Source organism: Schistocerca cancellata, chromosome 3 (genome assembly GCF_023864275.1).
Source record: "Schistocerca cancellata isolate TAMUIC-IGC-003103 chromosome 3, iqSchCanc2.1, whole genome shotgun sequence".
In the NCBI taxonomy this organism is placed as follows: Eukaryota; Metazoa; Arthropoda; class Insecta; order Orthoptera; family Acrididae; genus Schistocerca; species Schistocerca cancellata.
The window spans coordinates 623,870,305-623,893,658 of NC_064628.1; the positions used below are offsets into that span (position 1 = coordinate 623,870,305).

Here is a 23,354-nt window from a genome sequence, read left to right on the forward strand (position 1 = left end):
GACATCACAGGCACGCTGTTGAAGGGTCTGCACACAATGCTTTGCAGATGCTCCCAGAGGTAAAAATCCAGAGGGTTTAAGTCCCATCATGCCCGCATCTCGTGGTCGTGCGGTAGCGTTCTCGCTTCCCACGCCCGGGTTCCCGGTTCGATTCCCGGCGGGGTCAGGGATTTTCTCTGCCTCGTGATGGCTGGGTGTTGTGTGCTGTCCTTAGGTTTGTTACGTTTAAGTAGTTCTAAGTTCTAGGGGACTGATGACCGTAGATGTTAAGTCCCATAGTGCTCAGAGCCATTTGAACCATTTTAAGTCCCATCATCTAGCAGACCATGCTACAGGGCCTCCGCTTTCTACACAACATCCGAGGAAGATGATGTTGAAGTGTTGGCGAACTGTAATGCGGAAGTGGAGTGCTACACTATCACGCAGAAACCACATAACCTGTCGCATCGGTAAAGGCACATTCTCAACGAGCGTAGGCAGAGTATTCAGCAGGAATAATAACCAGTCCGAGTATGTGGTCGCCAATAATCCCTGCCCACACATCGGTGCTGAACCGATGCTGATGAGAAGCCTCAACAGTACCCCGATGACTGTAGCCCACATATTGATGATATCGGTTCTGGTAAAAGTTGCTTTGTCGGTAAAGAGGACTTATGACAGAAATCCCATAACTGTGTTGGTCTCGTGCATAAACCATCTACAAAATCCTTGCTGTAGAGGGAAAGCCTTTGCTGATAATCTTTGCACTCGTTGCAGGTGATAGGGATAGTAGCGGTTGTCATGTAGGATACGCATAATCGCACTTTGGCTTACGGTATGTTGGCAGGCCACTTCCTTGGAACTTCTACTAGGATTGTAGCCCCATGGAATTAATTTGGGCAAAGGGTTAAGGCTATATGGGAGAAAAAAAAAACATTCAAGATAACGTACACTGAATCTCTTGTGCGTGAGGGGAAAGAAAATATCCCACCTATAACGTGGGCACAGTCTGTGTGGCATGCTGAGAAGCTTCAGAAAGAAGAATTTGACAGGGAACTGCTGAGGGATATAAGCCTTTAACCTATCATCGTAAATTTACAATCATATTGTTCGGAAACAGACTCAAATAGAAGTTACGATGTAGACCTTGGAACAAAGTAATCATATTTCTTAGTTTTAAAGACTCGCGCTTTAAACAATGTGTTTGTCAACTTATCAGTTGCATACACAATAATTAGAACTTCCTAGCCTTTTTGTTTAGGACTTTGTATCCTTTGAATTATGCTCAACATATTGCCCAAACATAAGTTAAGCTATATATGAAGGTAGTATCTGTTCCCGAAAGAACAGATACCATTGATGACCGTGCAGCTTCTCTAGAATGAAAACCCTAGCTGCAAACAGGCGCTGATACACATAATTGGGGACATGTTGAAAATGTGTGCCCCGACCAGGACTCGAACCCGGGATCTCCTGCTTACATGGCAGACGCTCTATCCATCTGAGCCACCAAGGTCACAGAGGGTAGTGCCCCTGCAGGGACTTATCCCTTGCACGCTCCCTGTGAGACCCATATTCCCAACATGTCCACACCACTACATTCGTGGTGTGCCTAATATATGTTTACCCATCACACTCATTATAAGTTAAGCTTATCCCACCATGTTGTATGATCTAATAACATGAGAGAATGCAACTGGATAAATTCGTCAGAAGTCCGACATTTCCACACGTAAACCCCTGTCATTTGCAAGGCACGAACAAGATGAGGCCCTGAAATGACAGTATAACTCTTACTTGTCGAAGTATTGGTGGTTTTCGATGTTATGGGTCAGCATTACCTGGAGTTATTCGGATGATGGTTAACTGTTTGCTTGTTCAATGGATTATAAATGCAGTCTCTCATTGTAATGTCTAACGAGTTAGTTTACACTCATAATGCCCATTTACAGCGAAAAACATGACAACTTACTGACCATTTTTACGATTGTCTTTTACATTAGTCTTAAAGACCTGCACCAGGCGAACGGTCTACCCGACGGGAGGCCCTAGCCACACGACATTTCCATTTTTACATTAGTCTTTTCTACCACTAGTTCTTTTTTACGCACAGTGATTACACTTAACTAGAGCCAAACACATCCATACACACGACTTACACATTTTTAAAAATTCTGTTGATTATAAGTGGTTCTCAAGTAAATATGATTATTTCGGTTTGTGCTTGAAGGTAATTTTGTTATGTATTAAATTTTTACTTATAATACAGTTCAAATCGCAATAAATGATAATTATAGCAAGCAGCTTCAATGATCTTGTCATTAGACAATTGTCATTTTGAGAAAAATTGTACTTCACGTCTCCACAAAACTGCGTCAGCTGTTCGCGACTCCCGGTGTCGTGCAGAGTAAATCTGTGGAACAGTGGACGCAACATCGTCAAGACGTGAACTAATATTTCTCTTATGACAATTGATCGAAATTAATTTTAATATCCACTATTCCCTTCATAGATTTGAACGTATAATGCGATGTACCATAGGCAAACGAGACTGATGTTGTTCGCAGCAACGCAGTTCGCCACGTGGACTTTTCCCGCGCGTTTCGCATTCCCTCGCGCTTCCTTTCCGCTCCGCCTGTATGCGCGCAAGCCCCGTCCTACGTGACGCGGGCTATAGTCAGTTTGTGGTTGATTTTGGGAGATTTTCCATAGTCACCTTGTTGTATACTGGCCCCAACTTACACTTCAGCCAATCAACCCAAAAAATGTAGCTTATAAAATACACTTTGCTCAGCTTTAGTTAAGCCAGTTTAAATGAAAGAAATAGAAATCATGAAAATAATATAATAAATCCTTTAACACAATCAGCTACCAAATTATGTGGACAAACAAAGTATCATCAAAGTGGAAAAAGTGTTTTTGTATTTATTTATTCTCTGTTTCTCCACTTCGAGGAACTTCATTCTGACATATCTTGCTGGTTACTTTTGAAGATATTCAACAGAATTTTCTCAATCGTTCCATATTAAATTTTAGATTTTTAACTTTCAGTGGCAACCTAACATTAATAGAATGTGAATAGTCTGTCTGTGAATATTTTCTAGATACATTTTAACTCGTTGGATTAATCATATGAGAATTTAAGGCTGTTGAAATAAAACGGTGGCACGCATATTTGTGCTAATAATATTAAAGTTGTGCTTTGGATGTGCTACTGAAATATGCTTATTCTTTAGATATCAAAATAATCTTTAGACATCAAAGTAATGTACAGTAGTCGATGACTATCAGCTGTCAGAGATTAAGCAAGTTTTGTTACATCCTGTCAGCATTAGTTTTTAGGCAGAAGACGTTTTCAAACTTACCGAATCAATTATATAATAAAATCGAACAAGTGCATAACTTTTGATTGCATTGACTAAGAAGCTTAATTTTTTTTTTACATCGCCAAAAAACCGCAGACCTTAGTATTTGGCATAATCTCCAACTTGACACTTCAAACCGTTTTTGAGAAAAAGTGATCATCACAGATGGAGGAACAGACAGAGAGACTGAGAACAAAATGTTCCCACAGGAGTTCAGTTTTTACCGCTTGAGGTACGCAACCGTAAGATATGCCAGTTCTATAATCTTACTCTTTCCCGAATAAGTCTCTGGGGAAGCCCATGGCTACGCCATTTTGTTTTGGCTCGTTTCGTGACGAACTGCGGTACCGTGATACAAGGATTGCAATGTGTATCAAGACTGCAGACATGTACCTCCAAACAATTACGCAACTTTATTTTTTCGAGGTGATAAATACAAATTTGTGACAACCCCTCGTACATCCTGTCACCAGATTTTTATAGCTGTTTATTACCGCAAACCTTTATTTCTACGGCTTCCATTTTGAAAACATGTTGCAGGTGAGATGGAGCGCTTCATCCGCATAAATCGCAACATGTTCAAACCGCCGGTGCGCGAGGAGGTGAAGGATTTGGTGCGCGCCAACTTCACGCGCGAGACGGAGTTCTACCAGTTCTGCAGGCAGCGGCTGCACCGCCAGCTGCTCGCGTTGCGCCTCCCCTCCTGACGGGCCGGCTTCCCCCACCACCGCCACCGACGCCGCCCCCCGCCAACGCCGGCGGAGGGCGCCCGGAGCCAGCCTCAAGACTGATCTGCCGCTCGTGGACTGTGCCTCCCTCCCATGCACGTGTGTCCAGGCACACGGTCTGACTTCTTCCGCTGTGCGGATTTCATTCAACGTTCATGTATCCATTAAAGTGACGTCGGTGTGTCCAGATCACCCAGAGACAGTGTGTACCATAGCAGTGTGCTCGCAACAAACGTGTGCAGAGAGAAAACAAGAATACTCCGCAATGTGAAATCTTCACCTATATTCCGTACGCTACCTTGCACTGTGTGGTGGAGGGCACTTCTAGTGTCACTATCACATGCTTAATTCTTCTTGAGACATAGACTCCTGAAATTTCAATAGTAAACTTCTCCATAATGAACAAATCCTCTCTGGTGGTGTCTACCACTGCAGTTTGTCGAGCATCTTCATAATTCTCTCGCACTTACAATCGTAACAAAACATGCCACACACTGTTGGATATTCCCCCTGACCCTCCCCCCACTCTCTCCTATTAATCCAGCTTGTTAAATGTCCCAAACTTACAAGTAATACTCAAAACACAGTCAGACAAGTGTTTTTCAAGTCACTTGTTTTGTAGATAAATTACATTTCCTTGGGATTCTTCCAATGACTGTCAGCTTGACATCTGCTCCAGTTTTGTGATCATTCCATTTTAGGTCACTCCAAATGGTTACTCCTTGACATTTTATGGTTGTTACTGCTTCTATGATTTATGGCCAATATTTTAATCCAAAAGTAATGAACCTCTTCACCTACTTATGCACAATAGATGTAACATTTAATTACATTCAGAATCAACTGCTGGCCCCACACCAGTTATTAATTCTCTGCAAGTATTTCTGGATTTCTCTGCATTTTTTGGGTGTTGCAATCTTCCTGCAGATGACAGTGTTGACCAAAACCAGCCTCGCAGAGATTATGATATTATCCACCAGACCATTTAGACACATTGCAAACAGTAACAGCTTTATAATGCTCACTTGGAGTACTCCTGAAATTATTGTTATGCACATTGATTTTGTCTCATTAAGAACAATGTGCTAAGTGCTGTATCTGAGTAACTCCAAAATGCCATCACAAATCTAATCCAGTATTCAGTAAACTCATATTTCGGTCATTAATTGATAGTGCAGGACTTCTCCAATTGTTCTTTCTGCCGACTGCCAGTTCTGGGGCCATTTTCAGACTGATAAGGGGGGGAGGGGGGTACTGTTTCCACTTTTGGTTCTCTCTTTACACGCTGATATACTCAGAACACTACCGTTATCAATTACTCATGCAATTTGTTATTTCCTTTGTCACCCACAATAAAATCTACAATGGCAAAATAACCATCAGTGTATCTGTACTAGAAGAAAAATCAACATGAAATGTTCAGTGTTTATCAATGTGTTCATAGCCATCAGTTACACTGTTGGCTAGTGCATCACATCATATACTGCCCCTTGCTAGTGGCATTGCCCCATCAATAGCCTCATGAGTTGCACACCACTCTTAATGAATGTCCATATTGATAACCATCTGCATATTTTTTTATCTTCATTGTTCTTAAATGTGTACCATTGTATCTACTTCATTGGTAACTTACTGTATCTTGTACAAGCAAATGAAACATGATACTGATTGACAACAATGTAAAAGGCGCTGGTTTAGTATCTGGTATCTACCTACATGTTTTCAATAGCAATGTGGCAAGGAATAGAAGCACCACAATTCCTCCTATGTAATAGGTTAAAGACAGTGATAGTTCTATCATTCAGCAGCCTTTAGGTAAGTTGATAAATCAGTGCATTTGCTTATCTTCACAGACTTCTTAGAGTGCAAGAAAGCATTAGTAAAGGCTTTTCTGGAAACAAAATAGGAGTGAAAAAGTCCTACTGATCAAGGCTGTTTATTGAGCCAGAACCCCAACCTGGAAACTTGCCTTTTGCAAGCAATGCTCTTAATCAACTGAACTATCCCAGCACAACCTACAACCTCATATCCACAATTCTATTTTTAGTGAACACATAAAAAACAAATTCATAAGGCCTTGTTCTCAAATTTTCAACCCCAAGATAGTTATAATTCTTTGCAATACAATGAACTTCCGTGCAGCATTAATCCTGTGAAAGAAATCATTAAGAAGCAATGATAAAGCATCAGGAAAGAAATATATAACTGCCATAAGGAGTTCAATTGTCTCACTGAAGACTATCAGCATTTCAGACACTAGTTTCTTGGAAATGATAAATAAAGGCATTCCAAAATAAATGAATGTGTTAAGTACTGTATCTTCTACTGGTTATAATTTGTTTGACCACTCTGCATTATTAGTGTTAACAGACATCAATTGAATGTTGTTTAAGTATATAAAGACACACACCTATATCACTATAACTTTCATTAGGCCCTACTCTAAGATCTTTCAGAAACTCAGCAAAGACGCTCATACTAAAATGAAGATACACAGTGTGTGAAATAAAGTTGTTGACTATCTTTTCTGTATATGTATTCATGTCCACATGATGAATGGCAGAGGAACAAACAGAAAATGATAAATAATTCAATGTACTTGAGCTCTTTCGTACTGATAAGAAAATGTCCCGAACAAATTGATGACAGGATTTACACAATATCAAAAACCAATATATATTGTGCACAAGAAGACAAATATATTCATTGTTGAAGTTCTGGGTAGTAATGGTCACTATAAAATTCATAACATTCCATTATTCAACATATTCACAAAACAATGCCTACATTTCATTGATGAGAAATTATCCATTTTTTTAACAAAGAAGAGAAAGTTTGTAAATTATCATAAATGTATTTTTTAGAAACAAAATAAATTTTTTAAGAAAAAGTCTCATTAATTGGTTTTAAGATTTTGGTGTTTTAACTTCACAAATTCTTTTAATGCTATTTGAAAGTATTGAAAGAATAGTGCTGCATACTCTCTCATCCATTCCTTCCAGACTATGAGACAGGCTATCAAAGTATGACAAAATGGCACAAGTACACAAAATTTTCCAACAGAAAATATTCACTCATGAAGGTTTGGAATAACAACAAAGAAAGAATGAAAATCTCTTGGTGTTGCTATCACTCCTTAAATCACAGGGAAATCTAGATTTCAAGCACTCAGTATGATACATCACAGAACCACAGATCATAACTCAGGAAAAAAAAATTACAGTTAGTCTCTACTTTAAGAAACTGAACTAATTTCTGAGATGAATCAGGTTTAACAACCAGTCCAGCAACATTTTTATAGGATTTTTGACAGTCATTTCTGGTGAAATCTGCAAATATTCTTTAGGAAAGGCATGGACTAATATCTTCACTTTGCCCAACAGATCTAAGCTACAGTACCATCTCCTATGGCTTTGCTGACAGTTTACAAGAAGACTGATATTAACTCTGCAGCAGTATGTACGACATCAAAAACACTTTGTCCGCATTTACTGGTGAATAATGAATTTGCCAGAAAGAATCTTTTCATAACTGAGAGAAAACTGTTAATTTAATTTCAGGACACTCTTGTACATACTGAGCACACGGAAGTTATGGTGACAGCCATAGTTTTTACCTTAGCACTGCTGCATATCTCAATGGTCCTATATGAGTCAGTTAGTTTTACATCTCATCTACATCTGTACCCATATCTGCATCTACATACATACTCTGCAGGCCACCATATATGGTGCATGGTAAAGGGTATTTTGTAACACTGCTAATCATTTCCCATCCTGTTCCACATATAAATAGAGTGAGGGAAAGACAACAGTCTATGTGCCTCCATACAAGCCATAATTCCTCTTATCTTACTTGCATGGTCCTTACGAGGAATGTACATTGGAAGCATAGAATTGTTCTGCAGTCAGCTTCAAATGCCAGTTCTCCAAATTTTCTCAACAGCTTTCAGCATAAAGAATGTTGCATTACTTCCAGAGGTTTCCATTTGAGTTCACAAAGTATCCTCATAAAACCCAAATTCTGATAAAACATACCAGTAACAAATCCATTAGGGTCACTCCATGTCAAGTAGCCTAAGGGTGCCCACCTGACCATCTCCAATTTCAATGAAATTTTTTCAGGATGTACATATAGACCTTACATGAAGCACTGCCAAATTACAGCTTCGCAAGTAGCATGGTGGGGCCACTAGCCACCTTTTCGTAAAGGCTCGTTTTTTGACACTGTGACTGAAACGAATAAATGATCAACTTTGTTTTACCATTGTTAGGGATCTAAGAGAGCTGCCATGCTAAAACTTTGTAATCCTGTTCAACTTCTTAAGTACAATAGCTTAGTTGTATTACAAAAGGTCAAACTATGGTAAATTCATCATAGTGTGCTATCAAAGTGGCTCATAAATCTTGTCGTATCAAAGTTTGTCTATACTTTATTGCCTTGTATCTACTGAAAGAGTAACTTTCTGAAGCTGATACTTTAGTCATCTGCAGCCTGCCAGCGTGTCATAAAGCTCTACAAGTGGCACCCAGATTGCTCAAATAATAACTGAGTAATCGAAGTTCAAAGTGTGCTAAAAATTTAATCAGTCAATTTTGGCTCACTTTCGAAAGTCATACCTCAAAAGAGATCACTCAAATTTGATTTTTCTCAGCACCATTGAAAAGAGCTCAACTGTTTCATAAGAAAAGTTATTTTTATTTTGGAAACTTTGCATTTAAGAACAAATAAACTTATATTTTCATTACATTACATTTCTTGAAATTGCAACTTAAATGAATAAGTGATCAATTTTGACTTACCATTACTCAGGATCTAAGAGACCTGTCATGCTGAAACTTTATGATCCTGTCCAACTTTTTGGGTACAATATCTTAGATGTAAAACGAAAGGTCAGACTATGGTAAATTCATCATAGTGTGCTATCAAAGTGGCCCATAAATCTTGTCATACCAAATAAACTTACATTTATATTACATTAAAAAATATTGCTCTTTCAGTAGATACAAGGCAATAAAGTATAGTCAAAATTTGGTATGACAAGATTTATGAGCCACTTTGACAGCACACTATGATGAATTTACCATAGTTTGACCTTATGTACTACAACCAAGTTATTGTACCCAAAATGTTGAACAGGATCACAAAGTTTCAGCATGACAGGTCTCTTAGATCCTGAACAATGGTAAAACAAAGTTGATCATTTATTCATTTCAGACGCAATGTCAAAAAACAAGCCTTTACAAAAAGGTGGCTAGTGCCCCCCCCCCCCCCATACTACTTATGAAGCTGTAATTTGGCAGTGCTTTGTGTAAGGTCTATATGTACATCCGGTAAAAATTTCATCACAATTGGAGATGGTCGAGTGGGGAGCATGTCTAAATTTAGGCCACTTAACATGGAATGACCCATAAGCAGGTTTTTGAATTGCTTTGTTGTCTTCCTTTAATCCAAGCCAGTTAGGATCCCAAACACTTGAGCAGTAGACAAGAATGGGTCGCTTTGCTGTCCTATGGAGTCTCCTTTATGGATGAACCACAATTTCCTAAAACTCTCCCAATAAACTGAAAAACATAAGCCTTCCCCATTGCCATCCTTATGCAATCACTCTATTTCATATCACAAAATATATCTATTTAAAAAAGTAGATAAAATTTGGTTGATGCCTTCCTACGAGACAGTCTCCACTACTTCCAATCTGACTGCACAAGCATAGATTTGATGTGGTTTAAATTCAAAGAAATAATATCAACAGCAATATCAAATAACTTAATGTCTCCAGTCCAGACTGTATGCCAGTTAAGTTTCTTTCACAGTATGTGGATACAGTAGCTCCATACTTAGCTACCATACACAATTGCTAGCAGCCGGCCGCGGTGGCTGAGCAGTTCTAGGCGCTTCAGTCTGGAACCACACAACTGCTACAGTCACAGGTTCGAATCCTGCCTTGGGCATGGATGTGTGTGATGTCCTTAGGTTAGTTAGGTTTAAGTAGTACTAAGTTCTAGGGGACTGATGACCTCAGATGTTAAGTCCCATAGTGCTCAGAGCCACAACTGCTAGCTCCATAGAATGATCTGAATCTAAAGACTGGAAAGTTGCATGAATCACACAGATACTCAAGAAAGGAAATAGGAGTAATCTGCTGAATTACAGATCCATATCGCTAAAGGCAGTTTGCAGGAGGGTTTCAGAAAATCTACTGTGTTCAAACATAAAGAATTACCTTGAAAAAAAAAAAAAAAAAAAACAATTTATTGACAAATGGCCAACACGGATTCAGAAAATCTCATTCTTATGAAACACATCTAGCCCTTTATTTTACACAAAGTAATGAGTGCTATTGATGGGGGATCTCAAACTGATTACATATTTTTAGGTTTTCAGAGGGCTTTTCACACATTCTAATCAAATTGCTTGCCTACAGAGCATGGTCTCAGTTGTGGGACTAGATGTATGATTTCCTACCAGAAAGGAAGGTTGGAGTAACTGCTGGCAGACACAGAGTAAAACACAAGTGATATCTAGTATTCCTAAGGGAAGTGTTATAGGTACTCTGCTGTTCCTGATCTACATAAATTATTTAAGAGACAGTTTCGGCAGCCCTCTTAGATTTTTGCAGATTATGCTGTCTTTTACCATCTTGTAAAATCATTGATGAACAAAACCAGCTCCAAACTGATTTAGATAAGATATGTGTATAATGCAAAAAGTGGCAGCTGACTCTAAATAATGAAAAGAGTGAAGTCATTACTAAAAGGAATCCACTAAATTTTGGTTATGGAATACGTCGCACAGATCTAAAGGATGTGAATACAACTAACTGCCTAGGAATTTTAATTACAAATAACTTAAATTGGAAAGATGACATACATAATTTCGTGAGGAAAGTGTAAAAAAGGACTGTGATTTATTGGCAGAACAGTTAGAAGATGGAAAAGGTCTACTAAAAAGACTAGCTACACTACATTTCTCCAACCTCTCCTGGAGTATTGCAGTGTGGTGTGGGATCTCCATCAGGTAGGATTGAAGAGGGACATTAAAAAAGTTCAAAGAAGGGCAACTTAGTTCTTATTATTTTGAAATAGGGGAGGGAGTGCTATGGATATGATTTGCAAATTGGGTTGGCAATCATTAAAACAAAGGCATTTTTCGTTGTGGCAGAATCTTCTCATGAAATTTCAAACAAAAACTTTCTCAACCAAATGTGAAAATACACTCCTGGAAATGGAAAAAAGAACACATTGACACCGGTGTGCCAGACCCACCATACTTGCTCCGGACACTGCGAGAGGGCTGTACAAGCAATGATCACACGCACGGCACAGCGGACACACCAGGAACCGCGGTGTTGGCCGTCGAATGGCGCTAGCTGCGCAGCATTTGTGCACCACCGCCGTCAGTGTCAGCCAGTTTGCCGTGGCATACGGAGCTCCATCGCAGTCTTTAACACTGGTAGCATGCCGCGACAGCTTGGACGTGAACCGTATGTGCAGTTGACGGACTTTGAGCGAGGGTATAGTGGGCATGCGGGAGGCCGGGTGGACGTACCGCCGAATTGCTCAACACGTGGGGCGTGAGGTCTCCACAGTACATCGATGTTGTCGCCAGTGGTCGGCGGAAGGTGCACGTGCCCGTCAACCTGGGACCGGACCGCAGCGACGCACGGATGCACGCCAAGACCGTAGGATCCTATGCAGTGCCGTAGGGGACCGCACCGCCACTTCCCAGCAAATTAGGGACACTGTTGCTCCTGGGGTATCGGCGAGGACCATTCGCAACCGTCTCCATGAAGCTGGGCTACGGTCCCGCACACCGTTAGGCCGTCTTCCGCTCACGCCCCAACATCGTGCAGCCCGCCTCCAGTGGTGTCGCGACAGGCGTGAATGGAGGGATGAATGGAGACGTGTCGTCTTCAGCGATGAGAGTCGCTTCTGCCTTGGTGCCAATGATGGTCGTATGCGTGTTTGGTGCCGTGCAGGTGAGCGCCACAATCAGGACTGCATACGACCGAGGCACACAGGGCCAACAACCAGCATCAGGGTGTGGGGAGCGATCTCCTACACTGGCCGTACACCACTGGTGATCGTCAAGGGGACACTGAATAGTGCACTGTACATCCAAACCGTCATCGAACCCATCGTTCTACCATTCCTAGACCGGCAAGGGAACTTGCTGTTCCAACAGGACAATGCACGTCCGCATGTATCCCGTGCCACCCAACGTGCTCTAGAAGGTGTAAGTCAACTACCCTGGCCAGCAAGATCTCCGGATCTGTCCCCCATTGAGCATGTTTGGGACTGGATGAAGCGTCGTCTCACGCGGTCTGCACATCCAGCACGAACACTGGTCCAACTGAGGCGCCAGGTGGAAATGGCATGGCAAGCCGTTCCACAGGACTACATCCAGCATCTCTACGATCGTCTCCATGGGAGAATAGCAGCCTGCATTGCTGCGAAAGGTGGATATACACTGTACTAGTGCCGACATTGTGCATGCTCTGTTGCCTGTGTCTATGTGCCTGTGGTTCTGTCAGTGTGATCATGTGATGTATCTGACCCCAGGAATGTGTCAATAAAGTTTCCCCTTCCTGGGACAATGAATTCACGGTGTTCTTATTTCAATTTCCAGGAGTGTATTTACTCAGGGAGCAAGGAAAGATTTAAGTGTTTGGTTTTCCCACACATTGTTCAGTAGTGGAATGTTAAAGAAATAGCGTGAAGATGATAAAATGAACCCTCTGCCAGGTACTTAAGTGTGAATTGCAGAGTAATTATGTATATGTAGATGTACTAATATACATTAACTTACTCACTACTCCGGCAGCAGTGTACTTGCATAGGGCATTTCTCTCTCTCTCTCTCTCTCTCTCTCTCTCTCTCTCTCTCTTTTTTTTTTTTTTTTTTTTTTTTTTTTAAAAAAAAGACTAGGTGGTAGTTTGAGGTCCTCTGGTGAATGCTTGCCGGTCAGTATCCAGAGAGCAAAATCAGACCATGTGGATAGTACAGATACTTTGAATGACAAAATTTTAACAGTAAATTGTTAAAATACACCCTAAGAAAAAAATACGCCATGAAGATATATTCTGAATGGGACAAATATCAACAGATAAGATGTATATATACAAATATACAAGTGATTACGATTTCAGAAAATTTGAATGGTTTATTCAAAAGAAATAGCTTCACAGATTGAGCAAGTCAATAATGTGTTAGTCCGTCTCTGGTCCTTACTCAAGCAGTTATTTGGCCTGACGTTGACAGACATAATTGTCAGATGTCCTCCTGAGGTATATCATGTCAAATTCTGTCCAATTGGCTTGTTAGATTGTAAATCCTGGACTGGTTGGACGTCCATGCCCGCAATGCTCGCTGTCCATTGGGGCTAAATTTGAAGTGCAACTCATCACTGAATGTATTCGGGAGGACGACGGTTCAATCCCGTCTCCGGCCATCCTGATTTAGGTTTTAGGTTTTCCGTGATTTCCCTAAATCGCTTCAGGCAAATGCCGGGATGGTTCCTTTGAAAGGGCACGGCCGATTTCCTTCCCCATCCTTCCCTCACCCGACCTTGCGCTCCGTCTCTAATGACCTCGTTGTCGACGGGACGTTAAACACTAATCTCCTCCTCCTCCTCCTCCTCCTCCTCCTCATCATCATCATCATCATCACTGAAGCCAATTCTATTACACTCAATGAGATTCCAGGCTGAAATGTGCCTCGAGATGCCATGGACAGCAGTTGGATACCAACCCGTCAGTCACCACCATACAACCCAACATCCAGGAGTGACAATTGTGGGTGCCATTTATTTTCACGGCAAGATCCCTTTGGTTGTCATCCACCATACCCCTACAGAACAAGGGTGCATCGACAATATTCTATGCCCCCTTTCGTTGCCCTACATGGAAAGCCATCCTGGTCTTAAATTTCAGTAAGGTAATTCCTGCCCGCACATGGCGAGAATTTCTACAGATTTTCTTCATGCTTGCCAAATCCTACCTCGGCCAGCAAGGTTGCTGAACCTCTCGTCAACTGAGAATATTTTGAGTGTTATGGGAAAGGCCCTCCAACCAGCTTGGGATTCTGACAGTCTAACTCACCAGTTGGACAGAATTTGGCTTGATATACCTCAGAAGTGCATCCAATAAGTCTTATCAATCAATCCCAAGCCAAATAACTGCTTGTGTAAGGGCCAGAGATGGAATAACATGTTACTGACTCACTAAATTTATGAAGCTCTTTCTCTTGAATAAATCATCCGATTTTTTTGAAATTGTAACTATTTGTCTGAAAATGACATCTTCTGATTTCTACCCCATTCAGATAATTCCTTCATGGATCAGTTTCTTCTTTTTTTAATGCGTCCTTGGCAAAGTTCCTAAATTTACTGCCCATCAGGAAAGTTATTGTGTTCAAATTATTCTTGGAACCAAAATCTGGCTCAAACCAGTGGTAGAAAGCTCTGAAATATTTAGCAGGATGTGGAACATGCATGAAAAAAGCAAATTAGATGCCATAGGAGGGGAGGTGTTTATTGCAGTTTGCAAAAATATTGTGTCTAATAAAGCCAAAATTGAGTCTGACTTAGATGTTATCTGGAGATGTATAATAGAGCTAGGTGAACTCAAGGTAATTACAGGATGTTTATATTGGCCACCTGATAACACCATGATGATTTTAGAGTCATTTAAATAAATTCAATGTTCAGTAGTGCAGAAATACCCAGATCATGCAATGTTAGTTGAAGGTGACTTTAACCTACTGAGTATAACTGGGGTACCTGTGGATTTTATCACAGGTGGTGGAGACAAGCAGTCTTGTGAAGTTTTTTTGAACATATTTTCTGAAAACTGTCTCAAGCAGCTAATTCAACAGCTCACAGGAAATGAAAATATTTTAGATCTTGTAGTGTCAAACAGGCATGAACTCATCAACAGTGTCAGTATAGAGACAGGGATTAGTGACTGTGAAGTCATATAGCGACAAACGTTACTAAAGTTAATAAATCAATCAAGAAGGCTAGGCAAGTATTTTTGCTAGGAAGAGCAGGTAAGCAGTTGTTGGCATCATTTAGTTCCAGTATGATGGACACAAACAAATTATGGGCAAAGTTTAAATGGATCACAAATCAAGCTCTGGAGAATTATGTGCAGAGTAAGTGCTTTAAGGATGAGAAATATCCACCGTTGTTTACTAAAAAAACATTGGATATTACTGAGTAAGCAGAGAATGTTGCACTTTCAGTTCAAAAAAGAATGTGCAAATGATGACATGCTGAAGTTAGAAGTAATTCATGCATCTGTAAAAATCTCAATACATGAAGTGTATAACAAGTACCACCATCACACCTTAGCAGAATGTGTCTCCCAGAACCAAGACTATTCTGCGTAAAATCCTGAGCCAAGTCAAAGGCTTCTAGCCAATCACTCATTGACTGGACTGGTGTGGCAACAGAAGATAGCAAAAAGAAAGCAAAAGAAGATAGCAAAAGGAAAGCCAAAGTTTTAAATTTCACATTTAAGAAATCATTTCTGCAAGAGGATCATACAAACATACTGTTGGTTTGCCACTGTAGAGACTCCTGCGTGGGGACATAGTTGCAGGCACCCCAACCATAGAGAAGCAACTGGAAGAGTTGAAAGCAAATAAGTCATTAAGTCCAAATGGAATCCCAATCTGGTTTTGCAGAGAGTACTCTACAGCGCTGGCTCCTTACTTAGCTCACATTTACTGGCAATGTCTTGTCCAGCGCAAAGTGCCCAGCAACTGGAAAATAGTGCAGAGTACTCCTATTATAAAAAGGGTAAAAGAAAGGATCTGTAAAATTACAGATCAATATCTCTAACATTGGTTTGCTGCAGAGTTCTTGAACATACTGTCAATTCGAATGTAATAAATTTCCTTGAGACAGAAAAGATTCTGCCCTCAAATCAACACAGATTTAGAAAGTATTGCTTGTGCAAAACTCAGGTGGCCCTTTTCTCATATGATATCCTGTGAACTGTGGATGAAAGGCAACACACAAATTCCATATTCCTAGATTTTCAGAAAGTGTTTGACATGGTCCTTTGTTGCAGGCTACTAACGAAGGTCTGAGCATATGAAAGAGGTTCCCAGATATGTGACTGGCTTGAAGACTTCTATCTATCTATCTATCTATCTATTCAATACCTCATGTTTGCTCTTGCAATACCCATAAAATCATAAAGCACATTATAGTCCAAATTAATTAATATCATTACTAGCCACAAGTACTTTTTTATCTCTAATTAACATAATTCTGATGTGATGATAAAAGTTGGCCACCCCTGGAAAGTGAGAAATAACACTAGGGAAAAAGAAACACAAGTCAATGAGGCCCTGAATGACACAACAAATACAAAATCTTATATAGGAAACAAAAAGATTTACAGATACAGATTTTGACCAATATAATGAACTCAGTACCCAAATGTCTATTAAACATCTCAAAGAATGAAAGAAAAAATAAGTAGTGGTATATACAACAAACTTCTACATGCTTACTAAGTCCTGAAACCCAAGAACCCCATTGTTGTCAGTTACTGTGCCCCTCTGACAGAGTCTCTACTCTTATGGGCCAACATCTGCCTATTACCCATAACCTACCCTCCTATGTAAAAGAAACTAACCATTTCCTCCACCAAAACTCTACAGCTCCTGTTCCTTTACCATCCAGCACCTTGCTCATCACTAACATTAGCAATGTTCATGGCCTTGCTGATAAACTGAACACTACCTTTCCAAATGCTCGACTGACTCCAAACCTACAACCCTCTCCCGGTCACCATGACCTGTTACTTCACAACCCACAGTTACTTCTCCATTGAAGGCCTCACCTACAAACAAATACCTGGTACAGCAATGGGCACCCACATGGTACCTTTCTATGCCAATATATGCATGGCCCATTTAGAGGAATCTTTACTAACCAGCCAGATTCCCAAACCCCACACCTGGTTCAGGTTCACTAATGACATCTTTGTGATCTGAACCAAGGGTGAGGACACCCTGTCCACATTTACACAGAACCTCAACATGTTTTCCATAATTCGCTCCACGTGGTCCTCCTTAACCCACATTTCTCAATATTGATCTCTACCTCAAGGAAGGCTATATCAGCACTTCTATCCACATAAGACCACCAAGCACCAACAATACCTCCAGTTTGACAGCTACTGTAGTGCTTTGAGAATTTCGGAGAAAACTCTAGAATCACTCGGCCTTTCACCATTTCAAACAGCCAATATTTTAGATACGAGTAGGAGAAATGAATCAGCTGACTGCACATAGTTTATTTGTATGTACAGGTCAAAAAGAGCGACCGCGAGGAAAAAGATGGACACGGTGCCCAAATGGCTACAGACAAGTTCTTGCTATACAGTCCACAGAGTTTTGTGTACAGGCAAAGAAGAACAAGAAAAGTTTATGTAGTATTCTGTGCTCTTTAATGTCTGTGATGAATGTAAAAAGACTAGTGGACAGTTGAAAGTAGTTTCCTAAGGACACTCATGAATTGGACTTGCTTTGAGACTAGAGATTATTGAATTACTCTATGTCTTGGTTATAATCAAAGTGAGATGCTTGTAAGCTATTTTGAAGAAGTGTAAATGATTCTAATGTTCGAAGAATGAATTAGCTTGCCTAAGTTATTGTTTATGAACATTGAAAATATATTGTGGTTGAAATGAAAAGTATTCTACGAGTACACAAATTATTTCAAGAATAGAAAAGTAATTCGTAAATTCCTTTAACCAGCACCATATCTTCGGAGAAGAAGCTTTCGGGAGATCAACGTAGTGGATTAGCCAGAGAAGAGGATCGGCTACACACAACGGCCAAGTTAACTGAGTTGAGAGCACCACACTGTCTCTTGATGTCATCCACAGAATGTTAGACTACCAAGCTTTCCGTACAAAGACATTCCATATAGCATAGCTACCTGAGTTTGCTGCATCTGTAGTGATAAGTAGTTTTTCTCCAAATATTCCAGTGGTCTCACTGAAGCCATCACAGACCAAAATTATTGTCCCAACCTTGTCCAAAATCAGATCTCCCATCCCTTGTCTCTCCAGTCACCTGCCATCCCCTATATAACCACTGTCCAGCCACAAAGGAGCACTCCTCTCATGTCTCAGTACTACCAAGACTGGAGAAACTGAATCACATTCTCTGCAAAGATTTCAACTACCTCTCCTCATGCCATGATGTAGGAAATATTCTCCCCACTATCCTCCCCAACCCTCTTACAGTGTTATTCCACCACCCATTGAACATGCACAATATCCTTGTCCATCCCTATTCCACCCCTGCTGTCAACCCCTCAGCTCATGGCTCACATCCCTGCAATAGACCTAGATCAAGACCTGTCCCACACATCCTCCCACTAATACCTACTCCAGTCCTTTCACAGACATCTCCTACCCCATCAAAGGCTGGGCTACCTGTGAAAGCAACCTTGTGAGCCATGTGGTCAATAAACTAAGCTGCAACCACTGTGGCACTTTCTACATGAGCATGACAATGAACAAGCTGTCTGTTAACATGGATGCGAACTGCCAAATTATGGCCAAGAGACAGGTGGACCACTCAGTTGTTGAACACGCTGCCCAACATGATGTGCTTCACTCCATGACTTTTTCACAGCCTGTGTCATCTGGATTTTTTCCTGACAATGCCAGTTTTTACGAACTTCACAGGTGGGAACTCTCCCTTCATTCCCATAAGCCCCTGATCTCAACCTTCACAAGCTCCTGTCCTCCAGTTACCTATCCTTTTCCCTGCTCCCACTCCAGCACTCCACACACCTTCCCTACCAAAACATCCACTAGCCTTTTCCCCTTCTCTACTTTTCTGCCCCCCCCCCCCCCCCACCACCACCCCCTCCCACACACACATCAGCAAACTTCTTGACTCTCCTGCATTTAGCAGCCTGTCCTATTCTCAAAACATCGCTGCACACTCCAATAGGGTGCACAGCATTTTCCCTCTCTCTTACCCTACTATCCATCCCACTACCCATCCTATGTCCCCTCTTTATCCTCTCCACCCACCCCAGCAGAATGCTGCTCACATCACACAGAGTCACAGACTGCATTTGGGCCACAGTGGCCATTGTGTGTGTGTATGTGTGTGTGTGTGTGTGTGTGTGTGTGTGTGTGTGAATTATGTCCTGAGTTATGTAAGTACAACAGATTGCCACAAATCATTTAAAGATAAAGCCTGGGAAAATTCTTTTTAAAAGCAGACAGTGGATATCCTTCCAATTCCTGGACTATTACACCTTCTTTAATGATCTTTTCTAAAATTCCTTCTACAACAGAAGAGCTGGAAAAATAATTCACCACTTAACAGACTAGGATTCAGTAATGGTTTAATATTTTGAACAACAACAAAGTGAAAGGGACAAAAAATAACCCTGCTGAGTCAGTAAAAATTGCTGAAGATAAAGTCAAAGAACAATGTGCAAAGTTTTGTGTGTGTTTTATGAGGATGGAACATGAAAAGTGTTAAAATTGTAAACCCTGGTATTACTCTCACATATGTCAAAGTTCATTAAACTTCAAATATCACCAACAAAACATTAAAAGTTAAGATTAACTAACATTCAAGATAAGGTCAATTTGAACTTAGAAAAGGAAAAAGAACAATGGGGACCAAACGATTTATGGTATTTTACAGAGGAATCCAGAAGTTAATGTTCCAGCTTTCCGAAATAGGCAAAGGTAAGATGAGGCACCTTACATGGCCTTCTCTCTCTTCCTATTTGCAATGGAAACAATGAAAAATAATACAAAAAATTAAATTAATGACAAGTTAATTTAGAGAAATATTCAAAAGATTGTCTTGGAGGCTGAGACTGGTGGTTCTAAAATTAATTTAGTATGGAAGTTCTTCTTTCTTGGTTGTATAATTACAGATCATCATAGATGTTTCAACAAAATGAAGAAAATAATATCACTAACAAAACTAGCATTTATATTTATGATAAATATTCTTACATGAAAAGACATCACTGAAGAAATATGGAAATCCTTGAAAAAAATCACTTGTGGGGAATTTACTTTTCTATGGATGTCAAAGCTGGACACATGAATGAGAAAATTGGAGGTAAAAAATACATGTATATGAAAGAAAATTTACAGAACAAACTGGTTAGCAAAAAATAAATAGATCTAGCAGTTCTACAGAAAGTAAAAGAGAGCAGAATCCTAATTAGAGGAATAGAAATAATTAAGATTAAAATACAGGACACATCCTCGATCACAACACTATTTTCATAAATGTAAGATGGCCATAAGGTGTGAAATTGCCCTTATAATGTAGGATGTTCCACATAAAACCATTTCAAATCAAGTAACTGGTTAATCATCTCTACTCAAATTGCTTGTGAAGTGGTAACACTATCTTGAAAGTTGGCTGCACAGCATCTTATCAAAAAGTCGAGTGCAACTGTGTGTTTGTGTGTCAGTTGTTGTGAGAAGCTCATATTGTTGAGTTGTTACAGAGATAAGGCAGTTTGCATAGAACAGTGGATTGATGTTGTGGAGTGTTATGTAAAGAGAGGCTCTGTCAAGGAATGAAAATAAATGTTTCAAGCAAAGTATCCTGGTAGGCAACTCCTCGTGACCAACATTACTCAAAATCTGTACAAGAAATGGAGGGCTGTAGAATCCATTCAGAATGTACAGAGGAATAAGTGACTGACAGTGAGTACCCCTGAAACTATAGCCAGGATTTGCAAGGACATTACGAGCAGTCCCTGCAATTCGGTAAAGATGCTTATCACAGGAGGTTGATGTATCTTGTACATTGTTTCATTATGTACTATATGATATGAAATTAAAAGGTTCATTAATGAAACTGGCTATTGATGTTAATTGCTAATGATTACTTTGACCCCTTGTTTTACTTCACATCAGTTCAAGCCTGGTTTCATTTGACAAGATATGTAAAATCCAAGAATTGCAGACACTGGTCAGAGGATAATCCATACCCTCTGCATGAAGAACCTCTCCATTCAGAGCAGATAAGTGTTTGGTGTGCATTGTCTGGTATGCACATTATTGGCCCCATATCTTTCAATTGTACCTTAAACAGAGTCAGATATCTAGAGATCTTCGATTCTATCTATGCGCAATTAACAGATGCAGAGAAGCTGTATACAGCATTCCAACAAGATGAAGCAACCACTTACATATCCAACCAAAGTATGGCCTCATCATCAACATATTCCCCATTTGTCAGTAGAGGTCTCTGGCCCCCAAGGTCTCTGGACTTAACATCATGTGATTTATATTTGTGGGGCAAACTAAAAAGCAAAGTGGATACTGACAGTCCTCCCCAACAGACAAACTTAAATTGACCATTACTAGAGAGTCTGTCAACATCACACCTGCAGAATTATGGTGTATTGCTGGTAACATCATCACCTGAAGTCGGCGATGCTTGGATGCCCATGGCTACTTCCAGCAGCTCTTATAAATGGTAACTACATTTGTTTTTACATTACTATTACATATTTTTTAGTTAGTTCATTGTTATGTGAATCTCAAGCATGGGATGTACTGAACTTCCAGCACACTGGAATAGCTGGCGGTCAGCAACTTCTGTTAATCAGTACAATGAAAAACCAGTCCAAATTTGCAAATTTTACTTTTTTTTTATTTGAGTTATCTGTACGTGCTGTTACTGTTCATTGCACATTTTTGACATAGTTTTCACATTTTCAGAAATATCATTTTTGACTATGTTCCAATGATCTGAAAATGGGTCTTGGCTCGAAACTAGTCATCGAGTGAATATTAAAATAATAAGAATAATAGTAATTAAGTAAAATTAGCAACTTTGGACAGATTTTTCATTGTACTGGTGAGGTGTACTAGTTTTATGAGGGACACCCTATAAAAACACAGGTGTTTGAACAGAAATTTAAAGCTAAGCAGTATGAGATGGGAGAGGGGGAAATGCAGGGCTTTTATGCTTTGCTCTATCATATAGATAAGAAAAAATCCCATGTTTTGCAACTGAATGCTTTATTTGTTACTACCGAACATGTTTTCACCTATTCATCAGCTAGGTGTTATCAGTGGTATATAATATGAAGAAAATTAAATTTTAATTATAGATGTTTTGTTGGCAATCTGCTGCGATTTTTGACAGCTATTTACAAACATACGGTTGTGTTTTCCTACACTCACATTCATTTTTTGCCCTTTTCTTATATCCATGTACTCTTCCATAGGTACTAGATCCACGTAGTACATGTTTCTAATTGATTGGTCACATTTAAACATTTCATTGCTCTCAGTCAGTCATACAGCTTGTAAGACCAAGTGCAGTATACAGCAGGACAGGTTATGTGTAATTAAATGTTTAAATGGGACTTATAAATTGGAAACCTGTAATAGGTGTATTTAGTACCTACAGGAGAACATATGGATATGTGAAAAGGACAGAAAAACTAATACATGTGTAAAAGAACACAACCATATACTTATAAGCAGATAATTTAAATGGGCTGCCAAGATTCACTACAGATCTCCTAACAAAATATGTATAATTAAATAATTGTATTTAAGTTATAGACCACACTGATGCCTAGCATGTGTAGATGACATGTTTTGTAGACACAAATAAAATATTTAGTTGCAAAACACAGAAGAATATTTTTCTTATCTGTTTCATAAAGCATAATTGAAGCAGCAACTGAGGGAAAATGGCTTCAAGTATCAGCAGTATATGAAACTATGCTACCAGCATGACAGTCATTTAGAAAGCTGTTTTCTTGCATACAACTCATAATTTTCAAAATGAAAGGAGGTAATATGACTTATCAATGACAGAAAATTACACAAGAAAAAGATGGTGCCTTTCAATTAAAGACAGTTTTATTCATACTTTAATTATGCCACATTTTATACAGAACAAGGTAAATGCTGATGATCACCCATAAAACTTACAAAATATGCTTGACATATTGCCTAGCACAGTTGAGATTGTTGTTATCTGCTCTCCTGTTCCTCATGGACTTTAAACAACATATTACCAGAATGCAAGCACAGCATCAACAATCCACTAAGGTGTGCAAGCTTTCTGATCTTCACTGTGTACACAACTGCTTTCACATGCCCCCACAAACAGGTCACAGTTTCCTGTGAGATGCAATAATTACTGTGCTCTGGACTCTTACTGTGTGATGCCAGAATAGTGGTTGATGTGCCTCATACACAGCCATTTCCAATCATCCAGCTATCGGTATA

At 39.8% G+C, this 23,354-nt stretch overlaps 1 protein-coding gene across 1 annotated transcript in view; it reads left to right on the plus strand.

Moving 5' to 3' along the window:
- LOC126175538 (heparan sulfate 2-O-sulfotransferase pipe) overlaps positions 1 to 6,934 on the plus strand; it is a 273,615-nt gene extending 266,681 nt beyond the window's left edge. Inside the window, exon 9 of the mRNA XM_049922371.1 lies at positions 3,885 to 6,934. Within this exon, the coding sequence (XP_049778328.1) occupies positions 3,885 to 4,051 (167 nt within the window). The 3' untranslated portion in view covers positions 4,052 to 6,934. The remainder of the gene's footprint in view (positions 1 to 3,884) is intronic.
- Positions 6,935 to 23,354: the final 16,420 nt, after the last annotated feature.